The 24,589-nt window shown below is 48.1% G+C and overlaps 1 protein-coding gene and 1 pseudogene across 5 annotated transcripts in view; one reads left to right on the plus strand and one right to left on the minus strand.

The window, feature by feature from the left end:
• The window catches only part of LOC146193920 (nucleosome assembly protein 1-like 1), a 40,344-nt gene that overhangs the window by 12,268 nt on the left and 3,487 nt on the right, over window positions 1-24,589 (minus strand). For all 5 annotated transcript variants that reach the window (XR_014706877.1, XR_014706878.1, XM_084602870.1 and 2 more), the window contains exons 4-10: window positions 18,658-18,757; window positions 16,433-16,574; window positions 9,658-9,747; window positions 9,520-9,571; window positions 4,314-4,387; window positions 4,004-4,075; window positions 3,761-3,900 (exon numbers count right to left, since the gene is read on the minus strand). Coding sequence is in view for 3 of the 5 variants with exons in the window: in XM_084602870.1 (XP_084458996.1) it covers window positions 3,761-3,900; window positions 4,004-4,075; window positions 4,314-4,387; window positions 9,520-9,571; window positions 9,658-9,747; window positions 16,433-16,574; window positions 18,658-18,757 (670 nt within the window). In the remaining 2 variants the exon portion in view is untranslated. The remainder of the gene's footprint in view (window positions 1-3,760; window positions 3,901-4,003; window positions 4,076-4,313; window positions 4,388-9,519; window positions 9,572-9,657; window positions 9,748-16,432; window positions 16,575-18,657; window positions 18,758-24,589) is intronic.
• LOC146193921 (uncharacterized) lies at window positions 12,847-14,460 on the plus strand (annotated as a pseudogene).

Raw genomic sequence — 24,589 nt, forward strand, 5'->3', positions numbered from 1 at the left:
CGACCACCTGGAATTCTTTAATGTGCACTGACATTGCACGTAACATGGGCACCTTGCTTTTCGCCTCCACCGAAAAGCTGCCGCCGGCTTCGGCGACTGCTCGTGCCTTTTATAAACAAAAGCAAATAGGCAAGGGAATTGAAAATGACGCAGTTGTGGGCTTTGGAAATTTCAACCGGAAGTTCTTCAATGTGCACTGACATCACACAGTATATGGCCGCCTGGCTTTTTGCCTGAGCGGAAAAGTAGCCACTAGGTCCGTTCGTTTCACCTGCACTACGTGAACTGGTTCACGTTGTGCTGCACTTCACCATTCGTTTCAGCGATACAAGATGGCGCCCTCTGCACCACGCCGTTTGTTTCAAAAAGTGCAGACGTCGTGCAGGTCGAGTTCACGAAAAGTTCAGCAAAACTGTGCACCTCCTCAGCGGTCAGTGCTGAAAGAGTGCAGCTGCAGCTGTCGCATGAAAGCAGACGACAGCTTGCTTAACGATGGTTTGCGTGTTGCGATAAACAGTGAAGCGACCCTTATTCCACTCGTCGAGAACGGTGCCTGTGTTTGCCAAAGAAACGACGACGCGTACTTCAAACCATGTCTACCAAGTAAGCACGTGCATGCGTTATGTGGTTCATGCTGACTTCAATCGTGATCGAAGTTTGTTTGCGCTTCGTGCCAGCTGCCGCATGGTGCGCGCATACACATACAGTCGCCGACCGTTTTTTCGGACTTGAAGGGACCCGAAAAATGGTCCGAATAATCGAACAGTCCGAAAAATCCGTGAAGCACAAAAAATCACTTTATTCAGAGGAAATCTGCTTAAAAAAGTCGCCGATGTTACCTTGCGGCAAATTTCTTTTGCTGGCGACGATTTGCGCTTGTATTTGCGCCAAAGTTGTCGTTTCGCTGTACACGCTAGACAGCAAGTTCACAGCGTTCGTAATTTGTGCAAGCGATGGCTGTGGTAGGCCGCCCGAGTCGTCGTCGGTGTCCGACTCGTCTTCAGGTTGAAGAACCTGGCGTACAAGTTCGTCGTCCGTGAGGTCCGCACACATATCGAGGCCGTCGTCTACTTCAACAAACTCGCGGAACGTGGAGCCCGTTGGAATGTCCATTCCGTTCCCGCGAAGATCAACGATGAGGTCTTCGCCACTGTCTGCAGTCAAATCCTCAGAATCGTTGCAGTCTTCTACGTCATCGACTTCATCGGCGGAGAATCCAGCGTGCCTGAAGCAATTAGCAATTGTTTCCGCTCTCACTGCCTTCCACGCGTCAGCCAGCATGCTAACCGCCGCAAAAAGATCCGTGGCGTACTTTTTCCCGTTGTCAAAACAAAGGACTGTGCGCCGCAGAAGACGGGTCCGATAATGCACCTTAAGGTTTTTGATCACCCCCTGGTCCATTGGTTGGAGCACGCTGGTGGTGTTTGGTGGCAGGTATTCGAGCCGAATGGCTTTCAGGTTGTCGAAGGTGCCGTGAGCCGCGCAGTTATCAACAAAAATAATAACTTGTCGCCCCTGCCGCTCGAAACTTCGGTCGAGTCGACGCACGTAATCTTCAAACAAAGCATAAGTGGTCCATGCCTTGGAGTTGCTGCAGTACCACACGGGAAGGTTCTTCGCGCCCTTAAAACACCTAGGATTTTTGGATTTGCCTATCACAAGAAGTGGCAGCTTCTCAGTGCCAGTGGCATTTGCACCTACCATTACTGTTATCCTTTCCTTGCTGTGGCGGCCCCCTGAACAGGAGTCACCCGAAAAAGAGAGGGTGCGGTCAGGCAACATCTTGAAGAAGAGGCCGGTCTCGTCACAGTTGAAGGTGTCCTCCGGGCTGTACTGGCTCAACAAGGGCTTCAACTTCGTCTGACGGTAGTCTGCTACCGTGGCTGGGTTGGCGGCTCCGCTCTCCCCGCACATCTTAAAAGACACACCGTGTCTCTTCTTGAAACCGCGGAGCCATCCGTCCGTGAACTTGAATTTTTCAATTCTCATTTTCACGGCCAGGGTCTCTGCCTTTTCCTTCAACGTGTCGCCCGACACTGGAAGGTTTTTCGCTAAAGCAGCTTTAAGCCAGAGTAGCAAGGCCTTCTCCAATTCGGGGTGGTCGCCTTTCCTATCGTTCTTCTGGCTGCTGCTGTGGGACGCCTCAAAGGCGGAAAAAATCTTATTTTTCACGTAATCCGAAATAGTTTGCTTCAACAGTGCGAACTCCTTGGCCACGTCAGCTTGCGTTCGCCCACTCAGCACTAGCTTTATGATCGCTGCCTTTTTCTCAAGGGTCATGGTAGAATAGCTCCCACGCTTCTTTGACGGACCCGGCAGCACCGGCGGGGCCATGTCCACAGCCCGAGTGCGCACCACACCGCTCGTCAAACACGCAAAAATGAGGCACTTTTCGTTCAGAGCGGTGGAACCGCCGGACGCAATCACAAAACGGCCAAAGGATTGACGGCGCGCCACTCGGTTGACGCGGTCGGAGAAACTCGTGTGACAACACGGCGGACGTATGAGACAAAGCACAAAGAGATAGCTGCCCGCGTCAGCGTTGGCAACAAAAGCAGGTTGACGGCGATGACAATCCGACTGCCACCTCGAAGTGGCAGAGATTGCAGGGGCCTCTCCTGGCAAAAATGGGGCACCGAAACCATGTCAAGCCAATCCAACTGCAGAGCCAATCCACCTCAATCCAAGATGGCGCTTGTTGCGCCGGCGAAAAGCCGATAAGATGGCAGATTTTGGCCTGCAGGGGACTGAAATTAGTCCGAAAAATCAAACTTTCGGACTTTTAAAGTCCGAAATATCCGTCGCGAATATGTATGCGCTTCTATGGGGTGACTGACGGTGCCTCACTGAAGTCCGAAATATCCTACAAGTCCGAATTATTGGAGTCCGAATTACCCGTCGGCTACTGTACGTCGGTCCAGGCTGGTTCGTGTCAACGCTTGCGATATGTGCTGTTTGAAAATTGATCTCATTCGGCATGCTGGCGCCGGTTGATGTGAGTGGCTATATAATTCACAGATAGCTGACCACACGCAGTCGGCTTTTGTACATATATGCATCGCATATTCATGAATGAATGAATTCTATCGCCAGCGCTAATCATCCCAAACATGAAGATTTTAAAGTATATCACATCGCACATCATCTTGTACAAATGCATATATATGCACCTTTTGCCGCAGCCGGCGATCGAAGCGCACATGGTCATGATTGAAATATATAATCAGCATGCATCACACCGCATGCGTGTGTCTACTTGTGAATGTTTAACCGATACCTTGGCGAACTCGATCGTGTACTCGTTGACAAGTGCAGTTTATTACAAAGCAAGGGCCAAAAGCATCGCGGCTGGATAATGTCAAAACTTCGTTGTCATGTGCTATTTGAAAATTCATCAAGTTAACCGGAACGTTGGCGTCGGCTGACGCGATGTTGCACACAGCCGGCCGCAGCTTGTTGGCGACGCCAAGGCTAGCAGACGGCCCGGCCTGCACTCTACCATTCGTTTGTTAGTAGCTGGTGCCGATGCTGCACCTGAACAGCTGGAACTGGTGTTGCACGCTTGCGGCACCGCCGCAGAACTTTACGGAACTGGTGCAAAGAGTGCAGCTGAATCGAACAGACCTACTGCTGCTCCTTGGGTTGAACCAAAGTCTCAGGGGTAAGCAGTACAGCCCCCCAACCACTTAGCTACGACAGCTGGGCAAAAACAAACTCCCCACGTACACTGTACAGCAATTGGGCCACAAATGGAACTCACCCCTTGCAGCCCACAATGTCTGGTCCCTCAAAGGAGAGTGGGTCGCTGTCGTCCACTTCACACTTCACCTCGTACGTTTTTGTGAGCACAGAGTTTGTGAAGAAGTCATTGGGCTCAAAGTGGAATTCCAGCACAAAGCCCTGCGGCGAGGACCACACGAATGAAGGTCACGTGTCCCCTACAGTTTTTCTTGCTGCTTTATAAGCAATCCAATTTGGACTGTGGAGCAGTGTTTGAACTTACCAGTGGGCCTGGGGGTTCTAGGTTGCGAACCTTGATGTCTATCAGGTGCTTCAGGATCTCCTCATCGTGTTCCTGGAATGGAATGCATAATCCTGTCAGCACAAGATGCGACCTATCTCGTTCAACATGCCTCTCAGCACTATAGCTATTAAAAAGAAGTTATACTTTTCTCATAGTACCCCTTCACATTATTATGGGCCAAGAAATTAGCATAAAAAATGCAGCTACTAACAGTAGCTTGAAAAAAATGCAAAAATTTGCAGAAAGCTAGGGGGCCTTAGCAACGGATATCTGACATCTGCCAGCCCACCTGAATCATGTCTACAACAAGGTCCAAGTTCTTCAGTGTTGTTAGCCAGAACTCTGGAATGCCCACCACAGTTTCTGGAAGAGCCAAAGTATAAACAGAGAATGAATTGCTGTTCAAGGGGCTTACTGCCATATTTACAAACATGCCTCCGCTCAAACTTCTATTCCAAGCGACCCCCGACGCACGTTTTTCGTTTCAGACAGCAACCTCCACACAAATCGCTCCTCCAATAGCGAAGAACTCTAGAATCTCTAGAGTCAGTGACGACATTACCTCGACTGTCACTCTGCTAGTAAACGTGGTGTACGCCACATCCGCTCGCTGCATGGACTTCGTTATACCAAGCTTTTCACAAAAGTGGATATAGTGAAGAGTCACAGAACCATTCTCTAAAGCATCGACCTAGCGATAGCAACCCAAAACTTCTGCTATGCTATCATTTTACGGTACGGAGCCTCCTGAAGTCCCTGCTGTTGATGCCTACAATGGATAACTGATCAGTCACTGACACCAGTGCTGTAGTTCCATTACATTCCATGGCGGCAAACAGTGTTCCATGCTGTAAGCTGTGGGGCACCACAAGCGTAGTTGACCTGAGCGGACATCTGTGTGCCACTCCACGCATGAATGGATTGCCTGACGCCCGAGGGTACGCAAGTCTTCAAACGCATGGTGTTGTTGAAGGAGCGAGTTTGTATCTCCATAGAAATGAGCAAACCATCGAACCCGGATAATTTGAATTTTGCTTATATCAAACTCTCGAAATATCCCTTTGAAAATCCCATATAAAAGTATAGAAAAGCTGTGTCGTATATCGAACTCATTTCACCGGTCCTTCGATATATCAAACTCCGCATCACACATTGGATGGTGCACCTTCTCCAAAGACTATCACATCACTCTGCCATTTGCCGCGTGACGTTTTCAAGCCACGCACGGAAGGAATGAGAGGGCACAGTTCGGTGACGGCCGGTGCAAGGCAGTGCCACACCCTTTTCCCAAAGGCGCGTGCATCTACGACGTTTGCTAGCCACGCGCGTGAAGGAAGGAGATGGAACCAATGCAGCCGTGGTGTTTAGGAGAGAGGAAAAATGTGATAGAGCGAAATGCAAGCATGTGCCCACTCTTCTGCCGTGCTGTCTCCCTCCCCTTCCTCTTTCCCGGCCTTCGTTCACAGCCACACACACTACGCATGCACAGACGAGCCAGCTCTGCCCGTGGCAGATTTTCTCCATGTGTGTGTTGCGAACGCTCTGCGCGCGGTGGCTGACGGCAGCTGTCACTTTTTTACTATAATATATTTTTTTTGCTGGAGTCGTTCAATTTTGCCAGCATAGCATATGCTATGGTGGCTGCAGACGTTAAGAAGCACCATTTTTTTTTTCTTTTGCGAGAGTCGTCCTTACTTGTGCTGAACGTGCAGCGCAGCGAATGCTATCGGCAGTTTTTTTTTTTCCGAGAAAGTCTTCTATTCTTACATCTACGAATCAATGATAGCCTGCGGTAAGCTGCAATCAAGACTTTGACTTCTAGCATTGTTCGCTTCAAATGGCATTTGCAGCTAACACTCTTTCCGATGATTTCGTAGCAGTGGACTACGCCCGCCCCAAGCGCGGCGTGATAAATCGAACCAGGCTTGTGTAATCAAGCCATCACCGGCACTCTGCCAAGTTAGCTCCCGTTTGAAAACAGCAAAAAGCATTTGGTTCTGCAGACTATTTAAAGGGGGACACTGGTCTTAAAGCCATTTTCTTTAATTTTTGAACTAAAGTGATGAAACTTTGCACACGTGTGCAGTTCCTGGTGCTGATTCCAAAAATATAATTAGTTTTTCTCTAAACCAATTAGGCGTTGAGATAATTAAGAACAATGGTGCACTTGCTGTGAAAACAATAGGAAAAAAACCACTTCACAAAAACTTATTAGCATATAGCTATATACTAGAATGAATAAGGAACACAATGTTGCAAGCAGATTTTTGATTTAATGATTATTTTTCATTTTATTGCACATTGAAATTTAGTAGTCGTAACATGGAAACACATTGGTCACAAAAAGTGCCATATGAAAAATTTTAAAGCAATAATTAAGAAATCTGCTTGCAACATTGTGTGCTCCACATATTTGGCTTAATGCTGATCAAAAATCATTGCTGTATCTGCAATGGGTGTTGAGATATCGCATTCACCAACTTGACAGGAGACCAAAATTTACATCTTGAGAAAATGAGAAAAACAAACGGAAGTCATTTTTAATCACTAAAAGTAAAAAATATGTACATGTCAACTACCAGACATTGTTAATATGCCCCAGGGGCATAGTCATTTTGAGCACTACCACCTTTGTGGCGCTTTTTCAGAGCACGCTGCAAATTTTCTGCCGATGCACGCTTGCTTGTAGATGCAACGGACTGAAGCTTGTCCTTTTCTACCATACGCCGCACACTTCTCTGGCCAGGATTCAAACACAGCTCGTTCAAAATTCCTACAGAGGTCCTTTGGTACCCTATATTAAACTTCAAGACTGCTTCTGCAACTGCGGCCTCAACACTGAAGAGGGATGCGTGCCTTTCTTTTGGTGCCAGTGCCCATATGAGAGAGTGCAGGCTCATTATTTTGGGTTTTTCCCCTTGCACATCGCTCAAGGAGCTTCTTGTCAGAGAGGCGCTCATAAATTGGTCGCAATGCCTTGGGGCTGGCGCTCCTTTGGCACTGGCAGCATTTTGCCGGCGCCAGGAACTTGAACCTGTTGGGCAAAGGCTGTGATCAGACTCCTGATCATTTGATGTCACATGATAATAGGTAGCCATCACCGCTTTTGCCATTTCTTCTATGTTGCCACTGTGGGACTTGAGTGCCCAGCCATAGTAAGAACTTAGCTTGTTGACTAGATCACCAGTTAGTCTGCCTTTACCACCAAGTGGTTCTGAGCCTGACCCTTTTTGTTTTGACAGCAGATTGCGGAGAGCTGTCCCCATCCGCTTTTGAACATGGTTAATGCAATCTTCTTTGGTGACCTCAACGTAGCCATACACTTGGTCATCTTTCAGGGTGAGGAAGGACCGGCTGTCGCCGTCTGACAGCACCGTTGTGTATCTGAGGTTGTGCTTCTGGAGCGATCTTCTAAATAGGATTAGGACTGCTTCTACTTCCATCTCACCAGCCTTTTTATCAGTATTTTTCTGGCAGACGTGGCTTGCTCTCCATTCTTGGTACGTGGGGTCGTCCACTTTCGGTCCCCGCTCACAACCTGCGCAAAAATTGCTCAGGACAACGTAGTCTAGGACAAGCCCCGTAAAAAGCTCGATGACAGTGCCGACTCCGATGTGGGAAGAATGCCCACGAGTCATCCAAGTCCCATCGTAGGACACGGCTACGTTGCTAGGATTGTCAACGTTCAGTTCATCGTACAGCTTCCGGACTGACTCCGCGCATTCAACGGTCACTTCCTCGGCTGCATGCGTCGCGGCAGGCGTCGGCTTTTCTTTTACGTTTCTTTTTCCCATCGTGTGCAGTCCACGATGGGAAATATTCATCGCGGCAAAGATGTCGTTGAATGCAGTCCGCCGGTTGCCGGTACTTTGCATCGCGCGCGCAGCCAGAATGTTCACAGCGAAAGGATTTACAGTTTGCTTTCCGTCCACACGCGGCGAACTCCACGCCGATGCCTTGTCGCCGCAGTTGACACATGTCAAGAAAAGCTTGACAGCGAGGCCGTATTCGCGATCACCTCGGCCGATTTTAACACTCCCTCCACACGTTTTACACTTTGCACCGTCAAGAAGGCTGTTGATCGACTCGATGCAAATCACGGCGAAGCTCGTCTCATCAAGCCGGCAGATCGCGGCATCGCTGGCGGCAAAGTCTGTCTTACGTTTCGTTGCTGGTGTTGAATCCAACTCCCGCAGTTTGGCGTCGGCTTTTCTCTTTTCACTTGCCAGATCGGAAGGCGTCAGAAGCGTTGTATCGTGACGAACGCGGCTGACGACGTCTGAAGTGTGCTCGCTTGACGGGCCCGGTAGGCCTAGCTGATCCGTAGGTTCGTCGACACGGTCACTGGACGCAGGAATCTGCTCGTTTTCGGCGTCTCGCAACACCAAAGCACCTTTCTTAGCATTGCCGATCGACGACTTTTTCCTTTTTTTTTTTTTGCCGTATTTATGACTCACCGCAAACTTTCTCGTTGGCGTAGACATCGCTGCGAGATCTCCGAGGCGTTCGAGGCTGACAGCACTAGGCAAGATGGCGTCTAAGGGCACGGCTCCGACTGCCCTGACGCGCGCAGCAGACGACGCGAGACGCGAACGGCCAATCACAGGGTCCCTTTTTGTCACATGCACCGAAGCAACGAATAGGAACGTGTGCTGTGGCTTTTTTTCTTTTCTTTGTTTGTATCGAACCAATGAGCGAAACGACGCGCAGGAGCGCGAAATTTGAAGGCGAAAAGCCACTCTTTCGAAAGAGACCAAGATCGCCGTGAGCGCGGCCGTGGAACAGAAGCTATACTTTTTTGAAAATGCGCTATTTTAGTGAAAACATCAGCTTGAAATGAGCCAGCCGACTTGTTATAAATTGATATTACGCCTCAAATATTGACACGAGAGGTGAGAAACTTGGTGGAATCAGAGAATAATAGTTGTAGATTCTAATACTTCAGGTTTCTAAAAATTGATTTTTGGGCGATTTTTCCGCCTTCAAGACCCGTGTCCCCCCTTAAGTGCGCAATTGCAATGCACTGCAAAGCAGCACAGTTTTTACCGCTTGCCCCTGAGGCCTCTCAAAACAGAGGGCAAAACAGATATCAACAAATAAAACCAAATATTCACACGATTTCTTAAAGCCTATACCACGTACTACACCAACAACGTCACCAGCACCGATTTGCCAGATGCAAAAGCATTTTCTGATATTTATCACAGCAGCCCGCAAAACAAGTTTTACTATACCCTAAACGTAAAAATTGCTTGCGAAAGTCATTTCGAAGACTGGGCATGAAAAAAATAAGTTACGCACTGCAGCACGCGGTTTTCAGGCTGAATTATGGCCCTAACCTTGCCCCCATGAGACATCTGCGCTGCTTCGAGTTTCTCTAGAATACCTGCTCCACTCCGAAGTGGCCCTGGAGTGTAGGATCGAGTTGAGGCACGTTTGTGAATACGGGTGTTAGTGGTTACAGGTAGCAGGGAAATAAAAGGGCAAATCCTCACCTTCCTTCTTCTCGTCTCCCTTCTCATTGATGTCTGCCTTCTTCACGCCCTCCTGCAGAACCGCAAAAAATTTCGCCATAAATACAGCGGCCACAAAAATCAATGAAAAGCCTAATTGTGCAGCGCTGTGCAACCCACCGTTATCTCTTCCTCCTCTTTGTCGGAGTCCGTGTGGAAGTCGCACTCTTCGTCCGTAGGTTCAACCTTGCCCATTGTTATAAGATGCCTCTGCAATAGCAAAACAAAAAGTTCTGAACTGCATGGCAATTAGACAGCCGACATGAGCCTTTAACAACATTCAGGCGCCTTATTTCAGCAATGACACTGGCAAAATGCACCTGAGCAACTTTTGAGGCATTATTAGCCTGGTAAACAATGAAGGAGCTTGTGTGTGATGCAATACTTGCTACGCCATCTGGCACTATCCGCGATATACCGTATACGTGTGTAATGGCCGCACCCCAAACTTTAGAAAGAAAATTGGGAAAAAAAAACTAAATACGGAGAGTTTTGTGGTTACTGCCACCAGGTGGGGCCCAAAAGTCAAGTGAAAGCCAAAATGAAGCGTAAGGTTAGAAGTAGAATTGCCAATAAGAATTAAGAACAAAATATTTGAGAAAAAAAAAACGAGCATGGGGGCAGTGGCCACTAACTCCGTTACAAAGGGGGCGCTCCTAGCCGCAGCGATGCCCGCCCGTTACAAAGGGTGAGGCCAGCAAATCCAATCCAATCCAAGTCTGTTCACTCCTCCGTTTTACAGCCATTTCATCGATTGCCCGGAACATATCACGTGCGATCTCGCAATCGGAACGCATCGCTGCTCTGATTTGTTCTGCGCTCGTGAGCTGAAGATTTTCTTTTTCCTCGATGGAAAAATATGTTAGTTATACCGCTCACGTTAGGCTGAAAGTGATTCACTACGCGAAAGAAGAAGGAAAAAGAGCGGCTGGACGAAAGTTCGGCGTTGACGAAAAATGTGTGCGGCGATGGTACTCCCAAGAAGATGCCCTCAGGAAAACAAATGTTTAGAGGCGCGCTTTCCGAGGGAAGCAGAGCATGTTTCGGAAGTTGAAGACTCTCTTCTCGAGTATGTGACAGAGACGCGGCGCAATGGCTTTGCTGTTTCGACTGAGATGTTGCGCATGAAAGCGCTAGACATTGCACGCAGCAAGGGGATTGCAGCTACCGTGTTTAAAGCAAGCAATGGGTGGACTTCGCGCTTCACGAAGCGAAAAAACCTGTCCATTCGCCGTCGCACGACGATAAGTCAACGTCTACCCGAGGAGTATGGTGAAAAGCTTCTGCAGTTCCACAAGTTTGTTATCAACAAGCGCAGAGAACATGAGCACCTTCTCTCTCAGAAGGTTAACGCTGATCAAACCCCGGTTTGGTTTGACGCACCCCAGAATGTGACAGTCGAGGCGAAGAAGAGCGTGCGTGTGCTTACATCGGGGAGTGAAAGGCAGCGATGCATGGTCATGCTTTGCATCACAGCGGATGGATGAAAATTACAGCCTCACGTAATTTTTAAGCGGAAACGTCTACCTGCGGAGAAATTCCCTGATGGCATCTTTGTTCGTGCGCAGGACAAAGGATGGATGACGAATGAGCTGGTGACAGACTGGTTGAAGTCTGTTTGGGAGAAGCGACCAGGGGCGAATCTCGCGACACGTTCTCTACTCGTCCTAGACAGCTTCAGGGGGCACCTGACAGAGCGTGCGGCAACAGCTCCGCGCATCTAACACGGACTTGGCAGTCATACCTGGAGGCATGACTGGCATGCTTCAGCCGCTGGACGTCTCCGTAAACCGCCCTTTTAAGTGTGGATTTCGCCATGCGTACAATGAGTGGATGGCAACGGCCCTCCACCAGAAGACTCCAACCGGCCGACTGAAACGGGCATCGCTTGTGGCCGTTTGCCACGGGATACTCGAAGCGTGGGCCACGGTTTCGTTAGAGACTGTGGAAAAAAAGTGTCAAGGTGACAGGGATATCAAACAGGCTGGACGGTACGGAGGAGGACGACGACGAGTGATGTTTTGGACACGGGACGAGCCTGAAATCCCGACGAGTTTAGCAGAGGAGGACGAGGAGTTTTTTGACGATAATAAAGGCAGGTACCACCGCAAATACTTTTTTTGCTGTCTTTTTTCTCATGTAATTCTTTCAATAAATTCTTCCTTCCCACTGCGATAGAAAGCTGGAATAACCTCCCCGAACACATTGTCATTGAGGCTAATCCTTCCCGATTCAAGCTCCTAATCGACTATCTCAATGAAAAATAATCTTCCTGTACCCATGTCAGCGACCAAGCCCTGCAAACTGACCAGTCAGTTTTACTTCCATAGCTGTAATCTGATTTTGTTTTATATTTTTGCCACTCTGCCATGACTTATCTGAATTTGTTACTAGTCTTTTTCACCTTGTTTTACCTGCCAGTTCTATTTTCTGTTTTTATGGTATTTTCTATTACTTTTATTTACATTCATGTATGACTGCTGAACAGCCCTATACCACCCCCTCCCCCCTTATGTAATGTCCCGAACGGGACCTTTAAGGGGAGACACGGCTCTTTGAGGCCGAAAAATCGCCAAAAATTCGGTTTTCTGAACTATTTCTGGAATCTGGAGGTTCTGAAGAACCCATTACTGAAATATTATACTACTCTGACTAGTATTTATTGCGTTATTAGGTTTGAAAGTCAGTAACATAACAATTTTCGCTCATAAAAAGACCAAGATTAGTCGAATTCAACCTCGCGCCCCGCGGCAACGGCGCAGCGCAGCGCGGCCATCTTGGTATCGTTCGAAAGCTGCACTCTTCTATTTTCCGTTCCTAGCGGGAAACAGTTCGTCTGGCAACAGTGAAGCTAGACCGCCGCAAAAAAATACTAAAATCTCGCACGCAATTGGTGTTCTTTCATCACGTGGGACAAATCCTGCTTTCCGATTGGACGCCGGCAGCATCGTCGGCTATACAAAGACGATGCTGCTCCGATCGTTCGCCATCTTGCATTTCGCCGCGTTTCGACCGCATTTCTCCATCGCGATGGCTGGTGGAAAACGGAAATTTCGAACGGCACACGCTTTCGGCAAAAAACGAAGACGGTGGCCTCGGACGTGTGAGGAGCCATCGGAACCGCCAGCAGCAGCAGCAACGACCACCTCGACGAGGCAGTGCAGTGCGTCTACAGAAGGATCGTTGGCATGCGCGGCGGCGACGCCCGTCGCTGTGCCGAAAACAGTGTGCGTCGATACGCCACTTCTTTCCGATGCAGATAAAGCGGTAATCGATTTCCACGCACAAGAACAGCGAAGGCTTTCTTCCATGTCTGCGACCCGCCGCAAACGCCTTGTGGGGGACTTCGACGAAAGGCCGGGTGACGGGACGCTGTTCACCGTTCTAAGCCTCGCAGCCGTGAACGAACTCCTCCAGCATGCGCAGTGTAAGCAGTGCGGTAGCCCTGTGACGCTTTCAAAGACTGGCCGGGAGTACGGAATAGCTGTCAAGCTTGTTTTAACCTGCGATTATTGCGGTGAACTTGATGCGCAATGGAGCTCGCCGAGAGCAGGTGGGAATGAGACCTGCAACCCTTTTGAAGTGAATGTGCTCGCTACTCGTGCAGTGATAAGCACAGGGAACGGGCAGACAGTTCTAAATGACATTTTTTCTTCGCTCAACATCTCACGACGTGGTTTACACCCGAAAACCTTTCAGAAGTATGTGAAGAAAAAACTTAACCCTGCCGCGCTGAACGCTGCCGCGCATGTGATGAGCGAGTGCGCAGATGCCGTGAAATCGGTGTACAGCGAGTTAAACTTTGGAAACCCCGGCAATATTGCGGTTTCATATGATAGAACGTGGCTGACAAGGGGCCACTCCTCGCACATCTGTGTAGGTACAGTAATTGAGCTGTTCACCGGGTATGTGCTTGATTTTGTGGTACTTTCGAATTTTTGTTTGGGATGCCAGCTGGGCCCGAAAGAAGATGACCCTCATTATGAGCAGTGGCGAGCTGACCACCAGTGCCAAAAAAATAGTCTGAGCAAGCCTGGGCAAATGGAAGTGGAGGCTGCACGAATACTATTTGGGCGATCACTGCAAAAGCATGGCCTGCGCTATACAACGATGTTGTGCGACGGCGATAGCCGAGCTTTTAACAGCCTGCACGAAGAAAAGGTATATGGTTTTGTGGAAATCGAAAAAGAAGACTGCATTAACCATATTCACAAACGCATGGGCGCTGCTCTGAGAAATCTCCTGCAAAAGCGTAAGGGAGATAGCCAGAAAAGTCTTGGCGGAAAGGGCAAGCTCACAGGGGATCTTATTGCAAAATTATCCACCTACTATGGGCGGGCTCTGAAGACTAACCTGGTCAACATTGATGACATGAAGAATGCTGTTCTTGCAATATATCATCATGTGACCTCTACAGATAAAAGGTGGAATCATTCGCTGTGTCCAAAAGGGGAAGACAGCTGGTGCATCCACAACAAGGCTGTGGCGAAGGAGGAGCCAGCACCAAAGCATCGATACAACCTCCCAGACTATGTCGCTGAGGCATTGCTACCTATATACACACGCCTCTCCGACAAGAAACTGTTTGAGCGTTGCCAGAGAGGCAAAATGCAAAAGAGTGCCTACACTCTGATATAGTCACTCGTACCCAAAACCAAGCATGCCTCTCTCTACACTGTTGAGTGTGCAGTAGGGGAAGCTGTCGCCAGATTCAATGCTGGGAAAGAGCATGCCACTGAGGCTATCCCTAAAGAATTGCACGTGAATCGAAGCAGCATATTGGTACAAAGATGTGCCGAGAAGGACCAGCGCCGGCTGGCTGCATCGGACAAGAAGCATGCAGGTGCTGAAAACTTCCGGAGTGCCATGAAAAGGAAGCAAAGGAAAACCGTTGATAATGATTATGTTCCTGGACGCTTCTAACACAGTTTGCAATGAAGCCCAAGCCTTGATTTGTTTCTTCTCTTGTTCTTGTTTTCTCAAAATGGATTTTTTAACCACTCCACATACTGTTGCCCAAGATATCTCCAGATGTGGTGGTCAGATTGAAACAATTCTTGTTGTATTTTGAAGCTTATGAATTGTTCTCTGCAATAAGATCTAAAAAGCATAACAATTCCTCTTTGAAATTTAATTAAATTAGTAAGTTATTTGTTGAAATTTTCCCAATTTTTGAGGGATGTATTTGGCAAGTCTATAACTTCTATGCCAGGGAGGCCAAAATTATAATGGTATGGTTGCACACTCTGGCTCTTGCAGAACACAAAGATATCAAATTTTAATCATTTTTTGATCAGGAACTTATTAAAAACTTGGGCACAATGATTAGTCATCAATTAACAAATATTTCAAAATTGACACAAGATAGATAAAAACAGATTGCATATTTGTGTTTAGCATACAAAAATGCATCAGGCATACATTTTTCATCTATGTGCGACAAAAATTAACAAAATTAGTTTAAAGAGCAGTGTCTCCCCTTAAGGGTTATTAAATGATGATTATGTACCGTCACGACAGGTCATGACGTCACCCGGCAATTCATGCATATAATACGAAGCTGACCCCGCCAATATCCAATCAAGGCGTCCGTGCGGCGCCTTTCATTAGCCGCTCCCTCGAACACCGCACCACACAGCAAACAGAAGCAAACCCAGATGTCTAAGAGGCGTTAGTATGCAGCAGATATCAGCAGCATTTCAAATTGATTTACAGGGTAGAAAAGGTGCAGTATCTCAATTCTCCGCGGACACGTGTGCCACGCCATATTGGAAGGGAGGAAGGTGGGAGTGGAAAAAGAGATGGAGATAGAAGTGCCGTAGTGGAGGGCTACGATCCACCGCACTATAATGGCTTTTGCCTCATCACACTTCAGTACTCCAAAGTGCCCTCTAGAAATTTTTTTTCGTTTCCCCCACTTTCATTCCACCTTTCTTTCCCCTTGAAACTGCCTTTATAAGGTACCTCGTGGTTTCAATAAAATTTAGTTGTGAGTAGTGCCTGTGTCTCGTCTCTTGTGGTATGCATGGTTCGGCGCAATATTTTCACCAATTCAAGTATGCAACAACTAGCCCAAGAAGCGGTGTTAATGCAGCATCTTCATCCTCAGGTGTGCCAGTAGTGAACAAAAGACATCCCACACCTCCGCCAATACTTGTCAGTCATAGTGGTTTATTTTCCCGCTCCATAAAATCCTAAACATGGTTATAATGAAACTGATTCGGGCATCACAGCACTATGTGTTGAAGCAACATTACATTGTAGGGTGTAAAAAAGGACTGATGTCCCACCAAATAGAACGGGACCGCAGCACGGAGTAGCACCCTACAGGAACTGAGTGTTCCTTTGATGTCCCTGCGTTTTCTTGGGAAAATGAGCAGCTGATCAGGCTCACTTTCCAAGTGTCCACAGGTTGAAGAACTAGCTTTTGTCGAGCAAATTTCTGGCTAGCAGCTCCACTCCATTCAAAAAATCGCTACGCTATCTTGAAAGAGGCATCCAGGAGTTATTAAAATGAAAGAGCTAGACAAGAGCCCAAACCAGTTGCAAGAATGCTGGTAAGGCAGGCCTGGCCAGTGACCGATTGATAGGTACTAAGTGAATTATTCCACGATACAGTTTATTCAGGCCAATATTGCTTAGTCTTTGCGGCTGTTTTGAAAAAAGCAACTGAAAAAGATTACATGAAGCCCACAAGAGGCAGATGCTGAAGACAATAGGCCAACACTGTTGTCAAAACTTAAATGGCAAATAAACAGCCGCAGGTGCACCCACCTGATGATTCCATACAAAAACAACAATCAGCTGAAATTTGGTGTCCAATAACACTCAATGAAAGCCCACAAAGTAAGTCCCCACTGAAGGCAAAACCAAACCAGAGTTGCCAGAGCCATACCTTGTCGTAGAAGGGCTGGTACAGCTTGAAGTACTTGCACTCGAGAGCGTAGACCTCCATGTGAAACTGGGCCTCCACCTTGGCACACTCCACATGCAGCTTCTTGAGGGCCTTGATGCGTCGCTTCACGCAGGCAGGGAGACTGAGTGCAGTCATCACAAAATAAGGCATCCAAGTTATTACAGCAAGCTAGAACTGGAATGTGCACTTCAAGCAAAAACATTGAAAACTCAATACCCACTTCCACAGCTAGTGCCCCAAGTAGAAATTTTATGACATAACTACACCATTGAGAACAGCTAAATTTCATGCTTAGTTTAGTAGCCCTCCATGCAGTCCTAGTCCCAGTGACAACCTGAAGTATCTCACCAGAATGATGCAAGTCACAGTGAGACAGTATCATGACATTATCGTCATACAAAAGCAACTTCCAAACATTTCATGTCCAAAGCTAGGAAGGCTGACCAAAGCACTCGCTTCATGGCTAAATGCCTGCGACAAACTCAACAGATAGCAAACAGCTAACTTTTGGGCAAGAGTAATTTTTTACTTGTGGCAGGGAAAAAGTAAAATTTGCACACATTATGGCTGGACAGTGCAGCCTGTAACCACCAGCATGAAAAAAACACCTGCATGCACAGCTTAGTCTCAACAGAGAACATTTCTTCTGCAAGCCACACACAGAATAACTGCCTCAACAAAGCATATTTCGAAAGCAATTACTGGAGAAACCTGCGTATAATAAAAGGTTTTTTCTTCCAGATTTTATGTCAGATTCTCGTCTCATATGGATCCGAATAAATTTCAGCCTAATTCGCTGTTCCGGCCTTGTTACTAATTATCGCCAGAGGAGGCGCTATTTAGCGGTGACAGCTGACTGTTTCGATGGTCTAACCCTGCGACAATGGTGCTCTCGACCAGGACGAGGTCGATCGCACCTTGCACAGTGTAGGAATAGTGAAACTTGGGACCACTCTGCACATTACAAGGATCTATCACAGGCCTCTCCAACCATGCTGCCCCCACCCTACAGCCGAATGGCGGATGCTTTCCCAGCACTCCCAGGAGTGCCTGGTCACGCCTCAGAAATGAGGCATACCGAATGCATTTATGTGTTTTATGGGATATAGAGGTATGAGAAAAACTCCTCCAGCAAGAAACTCTCGGCAAATGTAACAGATGACAATCGCAAAACCTGAATCTAAAAACAATTCCTGGGCGCACATGCTGCGTGACTGCGTGCAGAGCTACACGCGAAGTGCGGGCAGCTCGTGTGCTGACCTGCATCCGCGCTGAAAGCGGTCTACTGGTTTTAGAATAAACTAAAGACAGTGTGGCTTCAGTGATTGCTAGGGTGAATATCAGCTGCTCTTCTCGCAGCCCGTAAAATTTCCCGATCTAGCGTGTCAGCGAGAGAAGGGCGAGTGCATCAGCACCAGCATATGAAGGTTCGTGGTATTATGTGGAACCTGGTGCGAGGTGGCATTGAACGTGAAAGTGCCAAGCGCGTGCTCCTCACAGGGCAGCCGCGAAATTTGTTTAAATAAATACTTTTAGTGATCTTTACTTGTTCGCATTATATGTGGATGGAAACTTTTCCCTGTTTTTAATATCACAAAATTACCCTTCGCATTATATATGGTTTTTACGGTACTTGGAAAGTAAACTGTCTCTGCATTAAAAATCATTAAAAAGCCACTAACTAGAGGGTAAGGTGGGCACAAAAACACTTTCCAAAATTCTAAAATCAAAGGTGCCACCTATGCTGGATATTTATTTGTGAATGCCCACTTCCTCTAATGAAGCTCTGAACTTGCCAATCTTACCTTGGCAGAATTTTCTGCCACAGTAGCTACCCGGGCGAATATGCATAGCCGAGCAAGTTCCAGGTGCATTATAGAAACCACTTTTTCACTAAAGTTTGATGCATGTGCAACATAACATTTTAAGACAGCATGTAGGACGCATAACGGGGCTGGACGATTCAATCATGTGGGAATCTCCAGTACGCAGTACGCCCAATTTATGTACCTGCCAGTTTCTTTGAGAATTGGACAAGATCAAAGTCCAACCACCAAGTGTCTTGCAGGACAACCATCCAGAGAATTCTAGCCAACAACATGTTCTACTAGGAACAAACCTGCACAAGGCTCCCCTCTACGGGGTCAACTTTTCAGTGCCTCACAAAACTTTGCAACAGTACAAGTCAGAGCCACGCCACTCACTTTTCAATGTAACCGGAACTTGCGCCAACCATAACGCCGAGCTTAGACTGTAGAGCTGCCAGTACCTTGGGGTCTTTCATCATCTCTGCTGTCAATCGGGCTGCACAAAAACCAACAAGACCATGAGCATATACATGGCATGAAGTCAATCACACTTGTTTAGAGCCCCTCACCGATGTTGAACAGACAAAATTAAGATAAGAATACAGCTATATTGTTATGGACAATGCTATTGCAAACATGTGGTTCACATGGTTTTGCAGCTGCACCAGATCTCTAGAGAAGAGAGACTTAACTCTGTGCACTGCTTATCGCCGAAAAGCCATAACTGCAGTAGACAACACCAGTCTGCGGGATGGTTTCAATCAAGTTCCAACACCCCTATGAAGTCACTACAAAACCCTTCATTTGGCTTCACAAAACATGGCCCTCGTCCCCAAGACGTGTGGCGAACACTATTTCACTCCAGAGAGTGATGTGCACGAGACACCAGATTTCTTGAAACATGTAGGACGCATAACGGGGCCGGATGATTCAAATGCGTGGGAATCTCCAGTACGCAGACTACGTCCCATTGATGTACCTGCCAATTTCTTTGAGAATTGGACAAGACAAAGGTCCAACCACCAAGTGTAAAGCAGGATAAACATTCAACGCATTTGTCCAACACCACAGGTGGCAGAAAGAGACATCTGACACCAAGGGCAAGCAGCCGTTGGCAAGTAGTGATAGGGCAACGCATTATAATACAAAAAGGGGCGAATAACTGAAAATGATGAGTTTAAGCTAGAAAAAAAGATGTCACGCTACCACTAGTTGATTTCGCGAGAATGCCACACTATGTCACACCCCCACTTGTATAAGAAGAATGTTGATTAGTCACTTTTAGAAAGGCTGCCACATGTTTGGATCAAGACTTCTAAATGAAGTTCCCAAATGTGCAGAAGTGCATTCTGCTGCCAAACATCAGCGCAGACAAATGCAGTGCGTATTTGGCACTTTGCATTCTCAGGAATATTTTTTTTTTGTCACAGAATACCTTACTACGAACTTGTGTGACATCTGACAATTGCAGCCACCAAAACATAGAAAAGCAGCTTTTACTGCAAGAAATCGACGCAGGGAAAAAGCGAATCTGCTTCTGCAGACAGCTAGCACTGGCCCCTCGGCCACCGCGATCCTTTTGAAAGACCGAGACAATACTTCAAGTAGCACTGAAGATGAGGTCATATCGAATTTTTTTTTTTTGCACATGGACAAAGCACGCACTCGATGAGGTGTTGCACAAAGTGGAAGGTGTATGTGCTGTAGTGGTATAACGTAGTTAGTGCATGGTCATTTTCAATAACAGATTTGTTCAAATAAATCAGCTCTGAAGTGCAACATTTTCATTTCAGGCTTTGCTTGTCTACACACGTGCCTACTGACGAGGTACATTATATTTGCACCTAGGTTTGAGCACTGTCTTATAACTGCAGATTTTTCATTACAACAATATTTGAAAATAACTAACAATTTTTCGCAGTCTTACTTCACTGAACTCAAGATTGACTTCAATCTTTGGCACCATATGATCCATGCAAACCAAAGATATCTGCATTGAGAGCAGTAGTCTTCCTTTTGAAAACAGCACATTGTGCTCAATGCAGTTAAATGGAGGAGTGGGTCCCAACATGCCGCAAGAGAAAGCACTGTCTTCATACTCAGTGGCGCTGGCCATCGCGGCATCCTAGCCTTTGACAAATATGAGGGCCATGTGGCACATGTCCAATCAAGCGTTCGATGAATCAAATCCTAGCCTCTCTTATTAGCTAAAGTGGTGCTCCTCTTTACCTTACTTCATGGCTGCTAAACATGTTTGAACATCCACTTTTGCTTGACAAAGGGGAATCCGGTCTTTCAGTGAAGTGTAGCTACAGATGAACACACTGACCTGAACTGCCAGCTAAATGATGGCAGAAACAGCCTGAAATCCGCCTTTTGCGCGAGGATGTGGCGCCATCATGTGGGAGCGGGCGGGAAACACATTGAGCGGCAGTGTAGCAGACGACGCGAGAGCACACCATACGGAATGGCCACGCCAACGCTGGTAGAAAGCGAAAGCTTCCCCCCTTTTTTGGTCTCGTAGCGGAAAGTAGTGACAGTGATTGCAGCATATCATGTTCACGCAGTATGGGGGAAGGTAGAGCGTTTTCACAATCCACTCATAACGCACGTACGCATATACTATCTTCGTATTGTAAGAGCGTGTAGCGCGGGCCGTGTTCGACGTGACAGAATGAGACGCTCTCAGCGTGCAGGTTTTCGGCAGACAGGAGAGCGTTGGGGCAGAGAGAGAGAGAGAGAGGGATCTCAAAGGGCAAAGCAGCCAGGGGTTTGTTGATGCTGCAGAGCTAGGTGGAATCGTCTCCTGTGACTTTGAGCGGCGCATATGCGCGGGGTGTCTTGAGTTACCGAGCACAATGCGGTCTCCGCGGCGCCGGCATGGTGCAATGGGCGTCGCTTCCTCCTCGCGTCATCTACAACCGTGCAGCTATAGGATTTCATCCACGAAGATCGGCAGAGAGTCACATATACACACCCCGTGAAAAGGGCATTGTCCCGGCCGGAATGCACACCTGCAGGAAACGCGCTGCATTTTTCTGGCAATGGATGATTCAGAGCTGTAGCCGGTTTCTGGCCTCAGGAGTCAGAACGGATGTGGTCGCAGTGGTGAAAAGGTTCTCGGTGCGCAGAGAATGGTCATTCTGTCGTGAAAGGATCTCCAACGTTCATTTCTGCCTCCGCCGCGATTTCTGCGGAATCAACAACTTGGTGACACATGTGAATCTCCTACATATCTGATGCGCATCTCGGTCAGGAACCAACCCTGTTCTACGTCCAGAGCGATCCACTCTGCAAGTGAACGAGCATGAACCCTCCAGGAGACTAATTTATTGTGCCGGGCGGTTTCCTTGACGTTGCAAACGGTTGGACGAAGACTACGATTATCAAGCTCCCTAACGAAGTGCATCTGATAATTCGTACACCAAAGGAACAATATCCGGATGCTTTGGCGTGCACGAAGGCGAGCCTTTAATTAAAAAAAAATACTGTGCGCGTGCAAGTGTCAAGTGCGTCATATGCTCCGAGCGGCAAAAACAGATACTACAGGTATGTATGCATCTAAGCGAAATAGGCATGATGAAAAGTACCTACTGGAGTTTTCACCCAGGCTGTAGCGCACCAGTGATAGCTGCAATGAGGATTTCTTCGGTGCGTGATTGCTTCAGTTGCACCGGGGCCTGAAGGCGATGTATTTTGTCCCTTCTTATCTTTATGTGCGAAACGGCTAGGTAGCTTAGATATCACAGGCGGCTGTGTGCGCTAGGCCGTAATATTTAGCATGTTTTATCGTGACTGCCACCTCACTAACAAGAAAAAAAAAAAAAAAAAAAATACGGCGTTTTAATGCACTGCCGTTCGCGAGCGTCATGACCAGCTCAACCACTCGGCTCGCTAACGGCGGTGCATCACAACAAACACCCTTTTTTTCTTCTTTTTAGTCAGGCGGCAGTCGCGATAAAACATGCTAAATATTACGGTCTAGCGCACACAGCCACCTGTGATATCTGCGCTACCCGGCCCCTTCGCACATAAAGAAAACAAACGACAAAATACATCGCCATCAGACGCGCCGAACAAGTGCTCATTGCGGCTATCACTGGTGGGTTACAGGCTTGGTGCAAACTCCGGTAGATACTTTTCATCATGCACATTTCCTTTAGATGCATGCATACCTGTAACGAAGTGTTTTTCGCACAGTCGAGAGCACGCAGTCGGCTGCCAAGGTCGCCCATTCACGTCTTGACGCTTGGTTGCCCTAATCCAAGCTTCACGCCGTTGCAGGTCGCGGCTCGCCGAAGGAAACCTAACAAAACGCGTCTTGCATCCCGGCACGCCTCGAGAGTGGCAGCCGTAAGCGGCACAGGTGGTTGGCATCGTTTTACCGAGGCTGTGAACGTACCGCGCCTCCAGCCCCCGTGCGTTGGCTATAAGTGCGGCGACCAGAAGCGCCGTCGACGCCTCTCAATGTGTTTTCATCAGTCGCCGCTGGGGCTTCGCGCATGCGCAGAAAACTCGCGCAAAAGGCGAATTGCCTCCATTAGTGACAAACCCCCAAAAAACGCTGCACGCCGACTGCCAATCGAAACAGGTGCTCTCGTAATACACCCGGATCTCATGCAATACAGTCCAGCCCACTTATAACGAACTTGATCGTCATGCGGCATTTGTTCGTTGTATCCAAAGTTCGTCGTAAGTGGACCACCTATAATACGGGCAATAAGAGCAAGCGAGACGAAAGTTAACTTTATTTTTGAAAAAAGTCCGTGATGCATGTCTGCTTCTTCAAAGCTGATCGCATCACTGCAGTTTGTAATTTTTCCAGCGCGATATGTTCATCGCCAAGGTCTCTGCTGCACATAAGTTCCTTAAGCGACGCGATGTAACAGATCGCGGTTGAAGCGTTCGCAGCAACCGGCGGTAGAGCAGCACCCTCGTCATCGTCGGTCTCTGGGCAGTCAGGAAGGGCTCGCACTTCACGCACAATAGCTTCGTCAGTGCATGGCTCCGCAATGTCGACGTCGTCATCAGCAGAAATGAAACCGTCCAGGCAACGTCAGGTCCGGCCAGCTGCGTGTCAACGACGTGTTGCCACAAGTCCTCGTGCGACCGGCCTTCTGGTGGGTGATCTATGGCGTCCTCGGTGCCTGGGCCCATAAAACCCGCCTTGCGGAAGCAATTTGCTATGCACTCCGCGGTGAGTTCCATCCACGCCGCTTTTAACAGCTCCACGGTGGCAAGCAAGCTGATGCGAACTGGCATGGCAGCATCAATCGCGATCAACAAGCGTTCGATGACGCGCCGCCGGTAGCACACCTTGAACGCATGAATGATGCCCATATCCAGCGGCTAAATTTTGCAGGTTGCATTGGGAAGCAAGAAGAGCACCGTCACCGCACTCAAGGAAGACTGCGCATGGTGCGCCGCACAGTTATCCAGCAGGACCTTCCTGTTTTTTCGTGCCATGTCGCGGTCGAACTCGACAAGCCACTCTGCAAATAAGCCACGACTCATCCAGGTTTTTGTATTGTTCCTGTAGCGTACGGGCACGTAGCTTCCAAAGCATCGCGGCTTACCTGACTTGCCAATGACAAAAGGCAGCCGCCGGTCACTGCCGTCCATATTGACACACAGAAGAACGGTTATGCGCAACTTGCTGTTCTTCCCTCCTGCGCAATTGTCGCCTTTCAAGGCATGCATTTTAGATGGCAACATCTGATAAAACAACGCAGTCTTGTCGGCATTGTAAGCGTCCCGTGGAGCATAGCTCGCGATTGTTGGAAGGCTGTCGGAAAGCCACGCATCGACGTCCTCGTTGTACACAGACGCGGCCTCGCCGACGACCGCCTTGAAAACAATTCCGTGGTGAGCCTTAAACCGGTGGAGCCATCCATTGCCTGGGCTGAAATCGGGAAAGTCCAAAAGGAAGGCGAAGTCTTTAGCCTTGGAGAGCATCAGCGGTCCACTGATCGGAAAGTTGCGAGACCGGGCGTCAGCGAACCACTTCAGCAGTGCGTCCTCAACGTCCGCATAGGTCGCCTTCCGGAAGGCGCTTTCTAGTCGTCGGGTCGACATTCACGGTAGCACCAAGAATCTTTTTCTTGCCCTTAGCAATGGTTGAAATGGTCGATTTAGACAGTCCGTACTTCTTGACCAGTTCGCAGTTTTTTGCACCTTGAGCAAGTTCATCAACAATGGCCATCTTCGTTGCGATGTCGACAGCTTTCCTTTTTATCACGTGAAGAGGTCGGCGTACAGTCTTCCATCGCACCAGGCGCCAGTCAAGCCCTGGGGCTCGTGCGCTGAGGCAGCCTTCAACTCCCCGATC

This window comes from Amblyomma maculatum, chromosome 4 (assembly GCF_055883805.1).
Source record: "Amblyomma maculatum isolate TAMU_Amacu chromosome 4, ASM5588380v1, whole genome shotgun sequence".
Classification (NCBI taxonomy): domain Eukaryota; kingdom Metazoa; phylum Arthropoda; class Arachnida; order Ixodida; family Ixodidae; genus Amblyomma; species Amblyomma maculatum.